At 39.2% G+C, this 21074-nt stretch overlaps 1 protein-coding gene, 1 long non-coding RNA gene and 1 other non-coding gene across 5 annotated transcripts in view; 2 read left to right on the top strand and 1 right to left on the bottom strand.

Moving 5' to 3' along the window:
• Positions 1 to 21074, bottom strand: part of SIM1 (SIM bHLH transcription factor 1) — a 73518-nt gene that overhangs the window by 25429 nt on the left and 27015 nt on the right. For all 3 annotated transcript variants that reach the window (XM_072831961.1, XM_072831962.1, XM_072831963.1), the window contains one exon: positions 6434 to 6602. In XM_072831961.1, coding sequence (XP_072688062.1) covers positions 6434 to 6602 — 169 coding nt within the window. The remainder of the gene's footprint in view (positions 1 to 6433; positions 6603 to 21074) is intronic.
• The window catches only part of LOC140636589 (uncharacterized), a 74472-nt gene that overhangs the window by 29078 nt on the left and 24320 nt on the right, over positions 1 to 21074 (top strand). The window lies entirely within an intron of this gene.
• TRNAR-UCU (transfer RNA arginine (anticodon UCU)) lies at positions 10556 to 10628 on the top strand. Its single transcript has one exon. It is a non-coding gene; the product is annotated as a tRNA-Arg (tRNA).

The following is a 21074-nucleotide window of genomic DNA, read 5'->3' as shown; positions in this document are numbered from 1 at the left end:
TTTCATTTATGAAGGTGGCTTTAAAAGATCATAAAGGACTACTCTATTAATCTCCTGGTATTTCTATAGGAGAAGGAGACTAATCTCAAGTTTTTGGTGTTTTTTTTTTTTTTTAAGATTTTAAACATTTATTTATTCATGAGAGACATACAGAGAGAGGCAGAGACACAGGCAGAGGGAGAAGCAGGCTCCCTGCAGGGAGCCCAATGTGGAACTCCATCCTGGGACTCGAGGATTACGCCCTGAGCCAAGGACAGATGCTCAACGGGTAGGCCACCCAGGCGTCCCTAATCTCAAATTTATACATGGCTAGAAAATATAAAAAAGCCCATACAGTATAAAAATTTCTGAAAAGATCACATTTATTTGAAAGATGCATTAAAAACTTTTCTTGTGGTTAATGGTCAAGGATTACACATTTTCATGCTACATATAAAGCATGAAACGAGGGATGTCTGTCCTGGAAGTCATAGAAGTACTATACTTGAGAAATCCTTGGTCCTTCTTTTCTCTGGAACTTGAAAAGTTAGGCTCTAAGCATAGCAGTCACTGGTGTATTTTTGAAGCCACAAAGAACCTTTGTAGAAACAGAGTTTTATCTTCACCAAAACAAAGCCAGATTGCTGGCAGTGAAAATTAAGAGGGTTCTGTGGGGTTATTTAAGGTAACAGATGTGGAGTAAAACCTGCGAGCCTTACAGTGTATCTGTAGCAAGTGATTAAATACTTTCAGATTTCAGAAGCACACATAATCTTATGCATGCACTGTTATTACAGAATTATATATAGTGTATTGGTTATTACTCACTAGGGAAAAAGCAAGAGGAGGGCAGGATGATGCAATAAAACAAGAGGGCATGCACTGTCTATAATAAACATAACAGCCAGAAACATGTCATAATGAGAAGTTTAAAAGGAAACTGGAATCAGGAGGTGGAATGAGGGGAGGGGTATGGAATAGGAAGGCAATTTATTCCTAATTGACAGGATTAAAACATGGTGAGATACCGTCCAATTACCATTAGAGTAGCCATGAATCATTCCATAAAAGCAGGTGAAAAATATTGTAGCAATTGCTAATAGATAAGGTCTGAAAAATAAATTCTACAAGCTCCACATTTCTAACTCAACTGAACTCTAAAAACAAGTTGCTATTTTCATGACTACAAGCCCAATTATAAAAGACATCTGGCATAATGTATCCCCAGGCCTTAATAGTCTTGCCGTTATACAGAAAAGCACAGTAGCCCTGTCCAGAGTCTTTGGAAATCAACTATAATAGTGCCTATGACAATTTTTCCAAAACCATTCAAAAACAATTCTGTTTTGACCTTTCTTGTCCTGAGTAATACATAGAGGGACAAAGGTGATCGAGTCATTCATTAAGTGACTATAATATAATCAAGTCTAAAAATCATTCCTAAGAGCATCTCATATGAAAAGGGGACCTGAAGGTTCATCTGTTACTGCAAACTGGGTGTGACAGCAAATTACAATTTGTACATGTTCAAAGAAGGGTGCCTAAATAATTCCAAAAAGCAGTGTTATTATTTGCCGTTCATCAGACACCTTTGAGAAATTTCTAGATAAACGAACATAAAATAGAGCAAAGAGCTCAATAAATAACATCGATAGAATCATTAAATCACCATTTACATAACTAATAAGAGGAGCAAGACAGTAGTGAGCTTGCTTTGCTCTGGAAACTGCCTCTTGAAAATTCAAATGAGAATTTGCATCCTAAACACTTGGAAACATGAAAATAACAGAAAAGATTTTCTTTTTGCTTTTGAGAAAAGGGGCAGAGGTATTTAAAATTAAATGCAGGGCAGCCCTGGTGGCGCAGCGGTTTAGCGCTGCCTGCAGCCCGGGGCGTGATCCTGGGGACCCGGGATCGAGTCCCGCGTCGGGCTCCCTGCATGGTGCCTGCTTCTCCTTCTGCCTGTGTCTCTGCCTCTTTCTCTCTAGCTGTGTCTCTATGAATAAATAAATAAAGTATTTTAAAATTAAATGCAGAAGGTTGCTCATTTAGGAACTAAAATGCGATTATAGATCTATTAACCTACAAAGGAAAATTCAGTACAAGTTTGTCATTAACTACAAAAAAATAAGCTTTAAATGTAATTTCAAAATAAATCCTTACTGATCAAAATATTTCTATAAGGAAATAGAGGTGCAAGCAGCCAAGGATTTGAAGAATTTCATCCATTCTTCCTGGATAAGGCCTCTTCCTTCCCTAGATAACTTTAGTTCAGACCTTCACAGATGCACTACTATTCAAATGAGGACTCTCTCTTGCTTCAACCACCTTACTGCTCTCATTTTCTGTTCAGAAACCTTTACTGGTTCTCCACAAAACAAACTCTGAATTCCTTGGCCTGGCAGATATTTGACACCAATTGATTATTTGCAACGTATCACCCCTAGTCCCCATCCACAGGGATAAAATCTCCCCCACTTCACTCCACATCACAACACAATCACAACACATCTCTGCCTTTCTTCATAATCTTGGTCTTCCTGAAGTGTCCTCTCCTTTGCCTTATTCCTCTCTGGTTGAATCCTACTCTCAAAGCCAGCTCAGGCATAAAGCATTCGCCAGCCATCCAGGCTACAGTCCCCGCAGCTGACACCAAAGCCTGTTGTATACACCACCTCTTTCCTATATACTAATGATTCTAATGTGTAAATTATCATTTCAGCTGTACTTTAAAATTTTAGGACATTTCTTATACGACTTCTTTCTATTCTAGTACCTTTCCCAATTCCTACCTCATTCACCATGATGGCCAGCAAAGCATCTTTCCAATGCAGGTGCTCAGCTAGCCTCTACTGAGTCAAAGACACATAATAGCAATGACGCATGAAAGTTAAAGATATTAGTATCCCTTCATAATATAAGGACAATTTGAAACAAATAGACTTTTGAGTAGCTAATTTTTTTTTCTTTAACATTCCTGAGTATTTGGAATCCAAGATGATGCTACCAAGTTGCTTTCTTCCAGAAGATACAGTGATGAGCTTGCCCTGGATTTCATGCTTTACCAACTTGCCCCCAGAGGACCTTTATCTCATTCCATGGCAATTCACTACAAATGGCTATTTCCTCATCTGTCTGTGGTAGTGGCTCCTTGAATGCAAAGGCAGTGTATTCCATTTCTGATATCTACATATTTGTAGCCCATATAGTAGGAACTCAGTCAATGATCAACCTAGCACCGTGACTGTCTAAAGTAAACACAATTAAAGAATAACCTTTACTAGGCACATAAATGTTAAGTAAACTTAATTCATGACTCTGTGAATTCAAATGAGACATATGGCCAAAATTCTAAGGATTACATAGATGTGGGTATTAACCACAAAAATGAACACACAAACATCAAGAGAAATCCTATATGGACATGTGTGTGTCCATGTACATGATTTTTATACATCCTAGAATATTTCTAGAAGAAAGCATAACTTTAGAGAAGGAAAAGAAGGGAATTAAGGTGTTTTTTTTTTTTTTCTACTTTCTGCTCTTCTGTATTATTATTTTTTTCTGGTGCAAAAGGCGTTTTTATTATAGCACCGGGATCCACGGGCAAAAGGGCTGCACTGGATTTGTGGGGAGCAATTAATTATATACTTTAGTGTTGAAGGAGATAAAGAAAGAGAGAAGTTTCCCAAAGGACTTTCATATGCTAAAGAAGATGCACGGGATCCTGGAGGCCTTACTATTGTCAAGCTAACGTTGTTTTTCCCTCTAGCAAACAATTGGGAGTTAACATTAAATTAACATTAAGACAGTTGGCAGTTTCCTAACATTAAGACAGGCAGACTCTGCCTGCCTCAAGTCTTTGTCAATAGGGAGCAATTTTGAGGAAATTTAATTTTATCTACATTTCTCTCTGGCCTTAGTTTTCCACTTCATTCCCCTCCCCATTACTCTTTAAGGTTTAGATTCAAGTCTTCAAGGTTTTTGAGGGTGTAAGGTCTTAACTTCTTTTTAAGATTTTATTTATTTATTCATGAGAGACACAGAGAAAGAGGCCCCCTGCCCTCACTCACACTCTCTCTTTCTCTCTCACACACACACTCACTTTCTCTCAAATAAATAAATAAAATATTTAAGAAAAATAAAATAAACTAGGGGACATGTTTAACTTTCTAATTAACTCCTCGTCCTTGGTATATGACCACATGCACAAAACACAGTCTAATGGCACTTACAACATTTATTTAAAAATGTCTAGGGGTACTGGGTGGCTCAGTCAGTTAAATGTCCAACTTCTGATTTCAGTTCGGGTCATGATCTCAGGATCATGAGCTCGAGCCCCACATTGGGCTCTGTGCGGGGTGTGCTGCCTGCTTAGGATTATCTTTCTCTCTACCCTCCCCCTACTCATGGCTGCTTGTGCTGAAATACTCTCTCAAATATATAAATAGATACATCTTTTAAAAAATGAGTAGTTTACCATTAGAGTAATGGAAATTTTAGATGTTAGAGCTGTGCACGAAAGAAAACAGAATTAGTGAGTTTTTAAGTCCACTGGGGAGATATTTTGTGGTTTAATTTCTGTATAATAACGGATAAATTCCTTCTTAACATAGTATTTTCTAATTTAAGTTCTTCTTTCATCTATGTGTTCAACACTCCTGTATATTTAAGGATAAAATTACCCAAAGGCGTAATCGATCCAAGTAACAAAAAAAGGCAGTAAAACTTTTTTTCCCAAGGTACAAGACTGTAATAAGAAAAGCTTCTCAGATGTTCAACAAAAAGAAGCAACTCCTCCACAGTGGACTTTAAAATATACTTTTCAGGGGCAGCCAGGGTGGCTCAGTGGTTTAGCGCCGCCTTCAGCCCAGGGCCTGATCCTGGAGACTGGGGATCCGGGCTCCCTGCATGGACCCTGCTTCTCCCTCTGCCTGTGTCTGTGTGTGTGTGTGTGTCTCTCATTAATAAATAAAATCTAAAAAACAACTTTTAATGCAAAGTGCTCAGTCCTCACCACAGAGGGTGGTACTGAACACTGTCTAGGCATCCCATACCAACTCCCTCCCTTTTGTCAAAGTAAAGAGATCTGGCATTCTGTGGGAGATTTTAAACTGTCTGACATAAGTCTCATGATCTTTTGATCTTTATATACCAAGCTGCTAAAATAGTCTAGCAAATAGCTTCTTAGTAAACATTAGTTCAATGAATGACATTTTCTCAAACAGTATATACATTTGTAGAAATCAACAGAATAATATAGCTCTGACAAATAAGGAAATAACAGTTTCTGTAACCACTAGATGGCCATTTTTACTTTAAAAAATATATTTAAAACCTAAATGATAAGGGGGCACTTGGGTGGCTCAGCAGTTGAGCATCTGCCTTCAGCTCAGGGCATGATCCCAGGGTGCGGGGATGGAGTCCCGCATTGGGCTCCCTGCATGGAACCTGCTTCTCCCTCTGCCTGTGTCTCTGCCTCTCTCTGTGTATCTCTCATGAATAAATAAATAAAATATCTAAAAATAAATAAATAAATAATAAAACATAAAACCTAAATAATAAAGACATTTTGACAAAATAGCTCCAAATCCAGTTTGACTTTACATAAACCAAAGAATCATCTCTTGAGTTACTCTAGTGATGTGGCACCATAAGGAAAAGGATAGAGGAGAGATGGTCAGTTTCCTAGGAGTAGAGAATCCCCAGTTGTGTCCTATTTTTTTCAGGCCAGGAGAAAGTTGTGCTACACCTTGGCACAGTCTAGCTACTGTATCTCAGTAACTGATCAGAAAAATAATTTTTCCTTCCAAGAATACAGACTCATCTTTGTGCCCTGCAGCACTTCTGGAATACCTCCTCTGGGTCTCATCAGCTCACCACCTTGTAAAGATGAGAAGAGAGTTGCTTTTCCTACCATTCCTCCCATCTGGTAGATTCTATTTCCCACCTTCCCCAGATAGTTCTGCAGTGCACCAATCTCATGGTGAAATTCATCCTTGATTCTTTGCTTCCACCTCTTCCATTCCTTCTACTTCAGATCTTGTCCTAAGAATCAATTTTACTGTATTAAGCTCTCATTTTCCATATTTTGCTATGCTGGCTACGTCTTTTTGGTTAATCGTTGTAGTGAAAAAATTTAAGACCTATCTCTTTGAAAAAAATAACATTATGGCTCCAACTACAACTGAGACTCTCACGATCTTCATATAAAAGCCATAAACCACAAGATCATTTCAAATTTTTACTAGCATGGTTTTAAAGGAAGGATAGCAGGAAAAAGATGGTTCTAGGAAGCCTTCCAGATTCATAGAGGTTTTAAATTTATTACAACCAGATAATTAATTCCAAACTGTTTTACTACTTCCTAAACTTTGAGACCAAACCAAGTTGCAAAAAAAAAAAAAAAAAAGAAAGAAAGAAAAAGAAAGTTGTAAAATGGCAGTGCACCTACCTGAGGATATGGAGAAGTCCTGGATTTTGACTTTGAGCTGGAGAGCCTGGACTTGGCCCCCTTCCTATTGTCAGTCATGGTAGGAGTGGAGCTACTGGTGTAGGAGAAGGCTGGTTTAGAGGCTGAGATCTGATCCAGAGAGAGCTGCAACCCTTTGTATTCCGTGTCCCTGTAGGGTGAGAGGACACAGCCCTGAATCTGCCACCACAGAAGATAGATCCATGTGTTCTCTCACCAGGAATGGCAGTAATCCATATTTGAAAAGGAAGCAAGCAAAAGTTAGCCATATAACTCGTTGTCACAAACACCTTGATTATTTAACTAACATATGCAGATGTAGCTGCCCCATATACCACAGCCAGACTGTTTGATATGCTCATGAAAATGTCTTGATTTTCAAATACATTTTTGTTCTTTCTATAAGCAGAAAATAAATCCATAATTCAACTTCTCTGAGCTTCTGTGTCCTCATTGGTGAGGTATAGATTATCAAATCTACCCTAAAGGATTTTCTGTGTAGGGTGAACTGAACAGACAACTGACCATCTGATGCTATCTGATTATTGGCAAGAAGAATGTTAGCTGTGCCATGATCAATCATTCTGGTAAACATTCCTAATATTTTTTTATAGCTAGCAAACCAGTGAAACCAGGCGTATAAGTAGTTAAAAATCCCTCTTATCAGGCTAACTCAGTTCCATTAGGGTACGTTTTACCACTGGTTCTTTCCACTCCATTTTCAAGAGGTATCTGTTAAACTCCTAATATATAGGAGCTTTAATGCTACGTGGAGATGAAAGAATAAGAAGCCTAGGGTCTGTTTCAAAGAAGAAACAGTGAACAAATATTAAACATAGTAACTGCAGACTGTGATGTGAAGGGGATAAACAGTGTATCCTGGAGAGCTGATTACTAATGTATTGCTTGAGGTATTTAAGGACCAAAGATGACAACCTGGCCCTGCCCACAGCTACCAATTCAGCCCGCTTCAGGCAGCAGAGAACCCTATCTAACTCCTCAGTTTTCATAAGAAGATATCAGCCCTTCCCACTGGCAGCCAAAATAAAATGTTTCATAGTCTTCTTTATGAGGACTCATGGAAGAATTTCCTCTCAGGTTCCAAAACTAGTTGGGCTGCTTCTGGGTAATTGATTTCCTTTTATTTCACAGACACCATGAGTCATACAACTCATCATGTTTCCCCCGTTTCACTGGAAGTCAAAGAACCCTGAGCCCCAAATCTGATTTGTAACCACCTGTAGCAAGTGTACAAGTCCTCAGGGTAGGCATTTTGTGCAACGAATTCCACTGCCTTCCTTTATTTTTATTTTATTCTTCCTTTTCTCTAATGGGTTCACCTTCTTTTTCTCTAATGGGATCACCTTTGGATTAACATAGACATATGAAATGTAATAAACTAAGAAAGTTAAATATGTTAAAGTGATTGGTAGATTTCCAGGGATCAGCAAATATTCATTTACCTTCTCTTTCTTTTCCCTATCTGTTCTTCTACAGAGAGATCAGGCAAAGGCAAAAGGATAACTCAGTCAAGGAGCCCCTCAAGTGAGGAGGGGTAGAAATCACTAAAATGGGGTCAATAATATCGCTGCCACAAACTGCAGTGTAGTGGTATATGTCAGCAAACGACAGTGACTGTATATCAAATAGCCCATCTACTCAGTGCAAGTAGGAAAAAAAAATATCCAAGTAAGCAACAAAAATTTGGAAGGTGGGAATGCTATTTGTCTTCCAGGCTTGGCAAGTTGAATCATATGACTGCTTTACTACTCTAATCATCTCATAAGGAAAACACACAACACAGACTCTGTGTACTCCTTGGTCAGAAATTCAATGCCCTCTAAAATGTGGCTCCCACCTGTTTTTCTGACTGTATCTGAAAGTTTTCCTTCATCTGGCCCTCACTTCACCCAAAATTGTTCTCCCCAAACTGACCCTATACTCTCCTCTCTTCCTCCTCCTAGCCACTAGACCACCAGGGAGGTTCTCCTCCAACACATACCTAGAGAATTCCTCTTACAAAGAACTATCTTAAATCCTACTTGCCTCTGAAGCCCTTCCCAACTGCTAACCCCATTCATTCCTTCAATACATGTTTGCTGAGTGTCTCTGTGAACAATGCCTGGGGAGACATCAATGAACAGAAGGACTAAGTTGCTGTGCTCACAAAAAAACCCCACCAGGGCCAGTTCCTGAGGGAAGTAGGGAGGGGTCCAGGAACTATCTTTTTCCTCCTCCAACTTATTTTTCGAGTGATAATGTCTAATCTTTCCTAGGGATTCTAAGTTCCTGGAGAGCAAGAGTCAACAGATATTCTGTTATATTCCAATAGTAACTGGATCATATTTCACACATTTGGAAGAAGAAGATGATAAATATGGAACTCAGAAAGGATTGTTTTCCTCAGTGACTTCTGACAACCAACAACCCAAGAGTACTTCTCTGTTAGAAAAGACCCCATGGGCTGTGAGTCCCCTGATCCACCTGCCCTGAGATTACGTGCATGTGATAGTGAGCAAGGTGGTCTCCGACTGGAGTAGAGCCCCCATCCTTGGGCATCCCCAGTGTCAAATGGGCACTGGTATATCCATTCAGTCCCTGATCAGCAGGACCTAGACTGATAGCAAAAACTCTGCACCCCTGAAAATATGGTCAAATAATTTTTTTAAAGATTTTATTTATTTATTCATGACAGACGCACAGAGAGAGAGAGGCAGAGACACAGGCAGAGCGAGAAGCAGGCCCCATGCAGGGAGCCCAACTTGGGACCCGATCCCGGGACTCCAGGATCACGCCCTGGGCTGAAGGCAGGCGCCAAACTGCTGAGCTACCCAGGGATCCCCATGGCCAAATAATTTTTAAAACACATTCTTAATGCAACATTTCAGCACAGGGACTTATGATGATAATATGAGAGTAAACAAGGATTTTTCTCTTATACACCATCAGACCCCCAAAGTACACATCTCAACTACTGAAGAAGTCTTCCCAAAGTTTTTGCATAGTTTCTAATGATAAAAATACTCCAAATAGGCTTAAGTGAAAATTCAAAACTAATAAATGATTTGAAATTCTACACAGTCCCATGAAAATGTTAATAAATATAAGAAGAGTTATACAAATACTTTCAATAAATGAAAATGTTAATATTTTGGTGTACATCCAAAAAGACCATAAAGAATCCACCAAAAATAGCAAAAGATCATGAAGTCAGGTAGATCACAGTTTGAGCCACTTACCATGTAACAACCCATCTAGCCCTCAATTTCCTCTTTATAACTCATTGGGATATGCTAAGACTTAGAAAAATATATGAAAAGCTCATAGCACAGTGCCTAGAACATAGTAAATGTTCAATAAATCCTAAGTGTTATTTCTTTACTTCCACATTTCATGGTGCTTTTTGGCACCTGATTTCTCCAAAACAATAGCTTCATTTTGGTAGCATTTTATTACAAACATCTCCTTGTGCTATATTTATTTCCTCTCTACCCCTAACTCATTTTAATTTGCTCTGTTGCTTCTTAGTGTCTAAACTGTACTGCAGGATGGCCAAAATACTTACTAAGGTAAGCTCTTCATTGCTAAGTAAGCAAATGGGGACTTTAGAGCAGCACAGACCTGACACTGAGAGAAGCTCAGCCTTCCTATTCTTCTAACAACTCAAAGATGTGTTAAGATGAAAAGCACAATAAAAAAAATACCCACTTAAAGACATTTCAAGTACGGTTGATATGCTGCCAAGAGCAGCTCTGAATGGCAGACTCACTAAGAACAAAGCATTTGTTTTACTTTTAAAATTCTATTAAATTGGAGCATTTCATTTGTATAGATTAAAGGTCTAGATGCTGATGGGAATCACATGATGAGTTCCATTTCCCTCTTCCAAACTCAGACACTCCCTCTCTTCCCCCACAGTGAGGCACATTCTGGTATCACACACACACACACACACACACACACACACACTCATGTTTAGGTATATGCCTACTAAAGCTGTTCAATGTTCCTCTGTGAAGTGGAACAAAATAAAATACTTGGGTGCCACAGCACTTGAACTCTGAAATGAGTCTCATGAGGAATTTGACTTAGCTAACTTTAGTAGCCTGGATAGCTCAGTCAGTAGAGCATCAGACTTCTAATCTGAGGGTCCAGGGTTCAAGTCCCTGTTTGGGCATTTGCCCTTTGGATGCCTGGGTGGCTCAGTGGTTGAGCATCTGTCTTCCACTCAGGTCATGGTCCCAGAGTCCTGGGATTGGGTCCCAAATTGGGCTCCCTAGAGGGAGTCTGCTTCTCCCTCTGCCTGTGTCTCTCATGAATAAATAAAATCTTCTTTAAAAAAAAAAAAAAAAAAGGAGGGACAGGACACAGCCCTATTCTACTTTGAAAGCTTTTCTGAAAAGTGCCACATAGACCACGTTCAGGACTCCATAAGTTCCCCTCACTAGGTCAGCTCAAGTCGTTCTCCCAGATATGATCAACATATCAAAAGAGGAACCATGGCAGATGCCCTTTGGCATATTTTTCAAAAACAGCTATTGATATCAATTTACATTTTTTTTTCTCCCTTGAGTGACTTGTACTAGACATCCTCAGGTACCTCAGCTCTGAAAGCAATGTGAAATGGGTAATTTGCAATCTCTAGGACTTGCAGCTTGTCAATCTCACTTGTATTTGCACAGACCAAAGTAATCCTCTTATTCCATTATGGACAGTCAGAAATCATTCAATTTGCAGAATTAACCATCTGAGTCTACTCTAAACTTTATAATAGTCATGTACATATTTGGAATTACTCAAATTCCAATGGAATAAAAGGGACCACTTTTGCAATATTGGCCTTCTCAGCCTGGCCTTCAGCGATATGCCATGACCACTCACAAGGTATAAGTACCAACTTGCCACATGGGAACCTCAGCGTGATGCCCTTGCAAAGCAAATAAGAGGTATTGTCATCACCTTAGCTTCAGAGAAATGCATTAATATAATTTCTATCATTTTGACTGGGAGACTGGTGTCCATGATGCCAAGGGCAACATATTTTACAACCTTCAAGTGAGTTGGAATGATTGTACAGATAAGCAATCAGCAGTATTTTGTCAGTTCACATAGAGTTCTTCACAAGAACCCTTCCTCTTCAACTGTGTCATATTCTATTGCCCTTCCATTTTAGACAACTTTTTGCTCCTGTCGTGTCAGTTTTGAAGCTGGCCATTCTGAAGTGTCTTTGTTGGCTTTATGTTATGTGGCAATTCTTAAAAGATGTTGCTAGATTTCCCAATTGAGCTATTAAAAAAAAAAAAAACAGCTGAAGGTGATCAAATTACTGAGGAAAACGTGGAAACAGAGACATACAATTGATTTGGCTCCAAAGGCGCTGACTGCAATAAGCAGAGGATTGCATTAAACTGTGATCGGATTAAGTAGGAACGACTGCGTTTTATACTAAACTTTTTAATTGGATTCTAGAATCACTGTCACACGAAGTGCATGACCTTCTTTATATTCTGGCAGAGTTACTGCCTGGCCACTGGGTAAACCTCTGCAGCAGAGAGACCTAGTTTATGTTTCATTTTCAGGCTCCCATGGAGCCCAGCAGAGATAGCTGATAAGGAGGATTCCATACTGTGAGAGACTCACAAGCGAAGACATCTGCTGGGAAATTAGGCTAAGGCACCCTTGGAAATATAATAGTCTCATACTAATAAGTGGATTTGTGTTTGCTCCTTGTGGTTTTCTCCATTTGCTTTGGTGATTTCAGTTGTTCCCCCAAAAGTCTTTGGTTTTACATAAACACTGCCTCTGCCCAGAAACATCTTTCTCCTCTATTTTGTAGGTTTCATCCAACATGCTATGGAGTGGAGGCATGACAAGGGAAAGGGATGGCCTAGGCACAAAGTCTACCATCACACTGTAATTTCAAGAAAAAAAAAATACGGAGGTGTAAACAATAGGCAAACAATAACTAAAAAGAAGTCAAAAACTGTAATATTTTGGTAAGATGTAGCAAAGTCAACCATCCTCACAACAAATAACTTTGTACAAACCCATGGCACAAATTGAAATATAGCTAAGTCCAGACCTGCAATGACATGCATCTGATTTTGCTTATTAACCTCCACCAGCCATAGTGATTTCCTGCTCCCTCCTCTCAGCTCCTTTGCCGGCCACTGCTTCTAACACCCATTTAGCACATCTAGTTCCTGTGTGGTGAATGGTGCATCTGAAAACCATCTCCTAAATTCCTTCTCTCATGATAGTTTCTATTTACTGTCTCGCACCATATCTTACAGAGAACAGATGCTCACTTGCAAGTGATTAACAAAATATCTCTCAATGCAATAAACTTATATTCATCTCAAATTCAAATGACCAAAAATTTAAAAAAACTGGCAAACCTTTCTATGTAAGTAAGAAAAAAATGCCTGCTAAGTAAGCAAGTTTATGTGACAGATTTTTAAATTCCAAGATTATAATTAATAATGATCATTCTGATGTTCTGTGAGATCCTAAATTAAAGAAACAAATCATGTTATAATTTTAGCATTATGTATATTAAGAAAATACACTTATTTTTTGTCAAGTTACAATTCATGCATGGCATATATGATACTTAAACTAGAATACTAAATTAATTTTATCCTCAACCATTTATTTGGAACTACTACAACTGTATTGAAGGAGCAAGGAGAAATGGTACTCTAAACCCCCAGAGAAATAACTCCTACAACTCCTAACTCTGGGAAACGAACTAGGGGTGGTGGAAGGGGAGGTGGGCTGGGGGGGGGGGGTGGGTGACTGGGTCACAGGCACTGAGGGGGGCACTTGATGGGATGAGCACTGGGTGCTATTCTATATGTTGGCAAATTGAACACCAATAAAAAATAAATTTATTTTAAAAAAAAGAAAGAAAGAAAGAACTCCTACAAATCAATAATACAATATCTCTGAAATTAAAAAATACATAGAAAGGATTTAAACAATGTACAAATTGCTGAGGAATATTTTTTAAGTTTAGCTCACTAGTAATAACCTATATGAATTAAGGCAGCTATCCAATTTTTGTCATTTTTGTCTTTCTTTTTTTTTAATTTTTTTTTTAATTTATTTATGATAGTCACAGAGAGAGAGAGAGGCAGAGACACAGGCAGAGGGAGAAGCAGGCTCCATGCACCGGGAGCCTGACGTGGAATTCGATCCTGGGTCTCCAGGATCGCGCCCTCGGCCAAAGGCAGGCGCTAAACCGCTGCACCACCCAGGGATCCCTCATTTTTGTCTTTCAAATCAACAAAGATTTTATTTTAATGACAACAAATCTCAATGAAGACAAGATAAAATAAATGGGCATCTTATATAGTAATGCTAAGTAAGAGACTAAACTAGCAGTGTTTATCAAGAGTCTTAAGAGTGCTCATTCCTTAAATCCAATAATTCCACTTCTAGGAATATATTTTATGAAATAGAGATAAGTATCAAAAGTCTATACAATAGTATTTAGCACAATTTCTTATATTTAATTATAAATAAGCAAATATAAACGAACAATAGAACCATTACCTAATTATGATATACCCATGTGATAAAATATTATGCAGTCATTAATTTTTACTCTAATGATGTGAAAAATACTATTGGCAAAGTGAAAAATTATCTATTTTTAAATTAACAAGCACTATATATGCACGTATATTTACATACATGCAGTAGAAGGCAAAAAATTAAAATATTAGTGAATTTCTGGAAAACAGATTGAAGATGTTCTTTATCTTCTCTTTATACCTCTCTATATTAATTTGTTCTATATTAAATATGTATGACTTTCATAATTAGAAAAAATATTTCGTGAAAAAGAAACTCAAATGGAAGCAAATTTCAGGTACCCCCACCTGATACTGAAATGGTTCCCCATTTTCTCTTCCTTGTATTTCTAGGATTTCTTCTTTGTGAGTAATATTAAATTATAGAAAGGATAACACCACTAAACTTCTTTTCCCATAGGCTCAACTTCTCATGAACACCATTTATAATTTTAAAATGTCCAAATGTCCATATGCTCTCTCAGTGCCTATACTTCCATTTACTTTCTGATCTATTTTCCACCCTTCCTACCTCATAGAATTATCTGTCTCTGAAGACTTTCATGTGAACTATATGACTTTATGTTTCCTTCTTTGGAGAATATAACTTAAATTATTACTTGTAATTGAAAAAAAAGAAGCCTAGCCATGTAGTTTCTTACAACAGTTTAGTTTCCCATGAGTTATAGATGGCATATTTGTCATTGTTTACATGGAGTAAACCTTGCTTTGGGGGCCACATTTTTTGTTCTGAAAAACTTAATTTTTTATGCTCAGAAATTCATTCTATATCTCTAGTTAGTAAAGTTCAGGTGTATTTGCAAATCCTACAGATCTAAGTTCCCAATTCTATTGGTCTTACAGCTTTTTTGTTTCTTATTTTCTCAAAGTTGGGCCAGGGATGGGGGGGGGGGGCGGTGGCAGTTAGGGAGGTATTGGTCTTTAAAAGTTAGATCCTAAGAAATTAAATGCAAAACGTGCTGCCTCTTTCACCAAAGACATACATTTAAAAATGGCAGCCTCTTTTTCTATAATGAAGACCACTAATTTTAGCCCCCTTCTAGGGAGTAAATAAAGGCCAAATATAAACAAAGAGAAAATGATCTTATTTTTTTTTAATTTTTTTTGAGAAAATGATCTTAATATCAACTGAGTTTTTCTTACTTTTCAAAATGTTCACAAACAGAAAATAAAGTGCATATATTTTATTCTGGCCCCCTTTTTTCCATGTCTTTCCATCTTTCTCACCCCCCACCCTCTGAACCCAACCCCCTCACCTTCACTATCACTTTATTAAGCTGATGTTTTTTAAATATATGTTCCCTATAGAACTTTGCCAATATCTAAGATGGATAAGTAACAGGGGAACCCATCACCTAACACTTTATATTTGGTTGAGGTTCTATTCTCCACAGGAAGAGCTTCCTCACCCAGTTCTAACCTTTACAAAGCTTATTCCTAAACCTTAAAATTAATCCCCTGGCAGAGAGTGTGGAAAGAGGACACCACCTATTTTCAACTTCACACAAACTCCTGGGAACAGAAAAAAATACTTGAAATCACAAAGAAATAATCTTCCACAACACTGGGAAATTTGCATTCTGTACTCGAGACCAGAGGGTCCCCAACTCCCCACAGTATGTGGAGAGACCTCATGAGACTAAACCATGGCACCTTTGAAAGCTCTGCCCCTTTTCTGCACAACACAAAGGCACTGGCACTTCTGCAGATAATAGAAAAGTAGCTCAGGCTTTGAACTCCCTAGAAAAAGACACAGCAAAAATGATGGCAGGATGTGATGCTTTCAAATGCACAAATCTTCATTTGTTTAACTTAAATATTTTAAAATATGTCCTATAGCATTTATTCTTGATTAAATCTCTTCTAGATAGTTAATCATTAACGGTTTCTTTACAGTTGCTATGCAAACAGTTCATTCATACCTATGACATATCAAATCTCACAGATGTGTCCTTTAATTGGATTCATTTATTTCTAATCTCCCTAAGCCCTTACTACTGTAATGCTTAACTAAATATACATTAAAATCTATTATTTAAACAGCTAAAATAAATTTGAGATGTATTTTATTAATAAAAATTCACAAGTCAACAAATATTCTATTATTTTTGTTGTTGTTATTATTATTATTATTATTATTATATGCCTTGCAATTGAGGCATTAAAATTGCCTGGTAGATAGTTGTGTTTAAATAACTTTAAACCAGAACACCTGGGTGGCTCAGTCGGTTGAGCAGCCGACTTCTGACTTTAGCTCAGGTCATGATCTCAGGGTCCCAAATCCAGTCCCTTGACAAGCCCCACAAGGGGCTCCACAGTCAGCAGGGAATCTGCTTGAGGATTTTGTCTCCCTCTCCCTCTCCCTCTCCCTTTGTCCTTTCCCCTTCTTGTGTGTGCACTCTCTCTTTCTCTCTCTAAAATAAATAAATAAATCTTTAAAAAAATAAGCAACTTTAAATGAGTGTTCAAACAAAATAAGTTCTGAATTACCACTAGAGATTTTGGATTGTCCAACCAAATGCCCAAATTTTCATTGCCTTCATATTCGGAGTCAGAGAGCTTGTATAATACTACACGGTCTATACAGTTATCAATACAGTTCATTACCAGAGATACAACAGGCCTGCATTTATGACTTGAGAAGTTTCCCTGGCCCCCACAAAGATGTTTCACTGGTTTATGCTTACAATTTAATATTTCATATTTTAATTTACTGGTTTATGCTTACAATTTAATATTAGAAATTTATGTCTTTGGGTTTAGACAGATGGCTCAGAAAAGGTGAACAGATTAAGTCTCATCTGTTATTTTTCATTGGTTTAGTTTATCAGTTACTTCCTTTAGAGCCGTGGTTCTCGAATTTCAGCACGCATCAGAAGCCTCTGAAGAGTTTATTAAAGCACAGCTTGCTGAGCCCCACCCCTTCGAGTTTCTTACTTGTAGGTCTAGGGTAGAGCCCACAGTCTACATTTTTAACAAGCTCCGGGGGGGGGGGGGTGCTGATGCTGCCAGTCAGGGAACCATACTTTGAAAACTGGAGCTCTTGTTATCTGGGATAAGAGAAACCAAAGAAATCAGATGAAAGGGTACCACAAAGAAGATGGAAAACCACTGTAAAGGGAGGGGACATTCCAAAAACAAACTTCACGCTTTTCCCAGGGCCCAGCCTTACTGCATATCTCACCAGATGACTCCCATCCCTATCCCTGTTGGCTTCCTTTCAGCCTCCTTTGGGGACACTGCCTTCTGGAGATCCCATAACACTGGAGAGCTACAGGGCTTCATCTCCAGGCTTCACCTCAGTTACCACTCACTCTCCAGGGATCTCATGCACTCTGCTGGCTTTAAATTCCATACATTGAGCACCCCCATCTCCAGCCCAGATCTCCCCACTCCATGGCACCCAGATCCAACTGCCTGCCTGACATTTCCATTCAAATGAATGACAGGTATCTCAAACTAAGTATGCCCACACACAACCCTCGACTGTTGCTCCTGCCTACGAATCTGTCCCTTCTCACCACTCACCCAAGCTGCTCAGGCTACAAACTTACATGCTTTCCTTAACTCCTCCTTTTTTCACAACTTGTGTCTAGTCCAACTGCAAACCCCATCTGTCTACCTGCAACACACCCTCAATCTGACCATCATTACCTCCCTCTTTCAAGCCATCATCTTCCCTCACCTAAGTGATTGCAATCATTTCCTAACTGGTTTCCCAGCCCCCACCCTCCACCCTTCCCAAAGCCTTCCCAAAGTAGGGTATTTTCCATACCAGCCAGATGAGTTTTCATAGCTTAAATTATCTCATGCCATGCCTCTGCTTAAAACTCCAGTGACTTCCCAAAGCCTTCAAAACCCAGCATGGTCTTGACCCTGCCTATTCTACATCTACTCCTTGTACCTCTCCCTTCCCTTTCTCTGTTCCAACTACAATGATCTTCTCATTCATCAACTTACTTACCAAGTTAGTTTCTACCTCAGGGCTTTTGCATTTGCTTCCCACTGCTGGGAATGCTCTTTGTGCAGGCCTTAGCATGGCTTCCTCCCTCCCTTCATTCAGGAGTCTTCAGAGAGGCCTTCCCTTACCACTCCCATCTCTTTGTCCTGCTTAATTTTTTCCCTCTCATTTCCTGACACTGCGTAACATATTTATTTGTGTATAAGTACTATATGTTTCTTCCCACTAAAATCTACCTTCCATGAGGGTAGGGACATGGTCCATCTCAGTCACACCATAACCCTCCTGCAGACTCTGAACCCATTAGACACTGGGGAAATACATGCTGAGTGAATGCAAGAACCATCCCATTTGCTGAAGAAAGGACGGACTACACGCTACAACATTTCTTACCATCCTCTTAATTATAGCAACAGAAATTAAGCAAATTCTAATGACAGAGATTTATTTATAATGAAGGTCCTATTGAGTCAACTGGGAAGAGACACAAATAGAAAAGAGATTATAATGTAGCGTATCTAAATATTTTCCCCTGATTTTCAATTAGCCCTCACAATAAAATGCTACCCTGCATTTTGTTATTTCTTTAACTGCTCTAATTGGAGGAATGAGATTGACACTCTCTCTGCCCTCCGCTTTGTGGGCTACATCCTTCCAGCATTCCTGAGCCGGAACCCTGCAGGGTTCCATTACCCAAATTCAGCACAACAAATACTTCACTTTGCCAGGACTATAGTAAGATTTCAACAGCTAATAGAAATGCTACGAGTTTCAAAAGTTTTAGTCTCATAATGGCTTAGAAAAATTAAAATGAGGGACATCTGGGCTGCCTGTGACTCAGGTCGTGATCCTGGAGTTAGGGGATGGAGTCCCACATCAGGCTCCCCACAGGGAATCTGCTTCTCCCACTGCCTGTGTCTCTGCCTCTCTCTCTCTCAGTCTGTGTCTCTCATGAACAAATAAGTAAAATCCTTAAAAAATATATTGAAAAAAAGAAAAGTTAAAGTGAAAAATCCTGTATTGCATTTGGTTAGTTTAAAAAAAGTAGGGAGCTGCTCTTTTTCTGTTGTATATTTGGACACCAACATCAATTAACGGGAGTGTTGAAAGAAGTAAATCTCATGGGTTCTTACCTTCAGCCACCAGAACATATTGTCGTCATCACAAGTGCAGAGAGTAACATGAATGACTGAGGAGCAGCAGCAAGCTACAAACCCCTAAAAATGTTCAGAACCAAGGATTCTATTTTTGTAATGCTGTTCAGGAGGAGGCAAGAGACAGCACATTCTCAGATTGCATTACTAGGGAATGTTGCTATTCTCAGAGAGATGTAAAAAGTGGCAAGGGACTTGGGTTTAAAAGTACAAACAGAGAGAGAATCCTACCTTAATGGGTACCATTATGACATCCAGTTCAATATAATGAGACTATTTCCACGATCTGGCCAGCAGCCCATATTAGCACGGCTTTACTGATGTGGATACAACAAATTCTGTTTGAACAAAGAAATCCCCAGGAAAAAGAGAGAGAGGAAGAGAGAGAGATCCTTCCACAAGCTCTATCCATTTAGCAATCAATCAAAGGGAAATATATCCTTCCAGTAAAGACAGCAATGCCTATTTGAATCCTGGTAAAATACTAGATGTTCCAAATAAAATAGTGTTCTATGGGTATGGATTGCTGTTTTGTAAAAATGTCATAACTGTTGATGCCTAAATTGGCAAAGAGGAGATGGGGATGGGCTCAGGGGTTAAGTATGTTGCATGGCAGCTGACCAGGTTCTGAGTACACTAAAACTGTGAAGCTATTAGGTCACTTTGTGAAGACCCCATAATGAACTCTTAGTAAACTATCCAGAGACTTTTGCAAAATCTCCTCAAAATGTCATATTACTTCCCAAATCTTAGGTGGAATCACACAAAATTACCAATATCAGACTGTTGGAACGAACAGAAATGGCAAATACATATGGTTCACCCTAGTGCAATGTTACCAACTTAAAGAGCATGCCAAAGAGGAAATCAGCTGCGCCCTGGAGTCCTGTCCCTGGGTTGGCACACCCACTCATTAGCTGTGATGTGTCGGCTACGTTGCTAGGCTTCTCTGAGCATTTGGCACAAAGTAGGAGCCTCTCGAATGTGAGTCCTCTTACTCCCTGACCTTTCTAAGTACAGCAACAAAGAGAGTATTTTCTCACCCTTCCTTCACTTGCAGCTGACAATCACACAGACTTTCCAGGTCAGGGCAGCAACGCCTGGGGATTACCCTTTATGAAAGAAAAGTTAAAAATATTACAAAACCCTAAAATAATTAGAAACTTTTTTAATGTAATAAATCTGCAAAGACTCTTTTTGCCTCTGTGATTCAATTTAAAACTCACGAAGATTCCTAATCCTATTAGAAGTCAACCCCACAAAATATTGAAAAGCCTCTTTCAAAACAGAACAAGAAAGCAGCTCAATATTGTTCCGACAAGACAAAAATCAACTTGCCACACACAACTGCTCTCCCTGGCTGACATAATGAGATACATGGAGGACCCACCATGGGCAACAGTGTTTTTGTCAGATGGACTCCTTAGCCTGCAGCCAGTTACTCTGGTGCCAATCATGATCTCCCTCAACACACACACACACACACACACACACACACATGCATGTACAGCCTCCTCAGGGGCTCATCCCTTCTCACTGCCTCCACTTCCTCCCCACCATCTAACCAAGAGGAGTCTGACCACACGTGCAAGCTTATTCCCCAGCAGTGACCTTAATAGAGCCAAGGCACTTTGGGCTGTCTTTTTTTTTTTTAATGTTATTTATTTATTCATGAGAGACAGAGAGAGAGATTGAGAGGCAGAGACACAGGCAGAGGGAGAAGCAGGCTCCATGCAGGGAGCCCGACATGGGACTCGATCCCGGGTCTCCAGGATCACGCCCTGGGCTGAAGGCGGCACTAAACCGCTGAACCACCCCGGCTGCCCTGGGCTGTCTTCTAATTGTGGATGGAAGCCTTCCTTCCAGGAAGGAATCTGTCATCCACAAGCCTATAGGGAAATCAAGCTGGG

Source organism: Canis lupus, chromosome 7 (genome assembly GCF_048164855.1).
Source record: "Canis lupus baileyi chromosome 7, mCanLup2.hap1, whole genome shotgun sequence".
NCBI lineage: Eukaryota > Metazoa > Chordata > Mammalia > Carnivora > Canidae > Canis > Canis lupus.
Note: the sequence above shows the minus strand (reverse complement) of the source record. Positions and strands in the feature narration are given on the sequence as shown.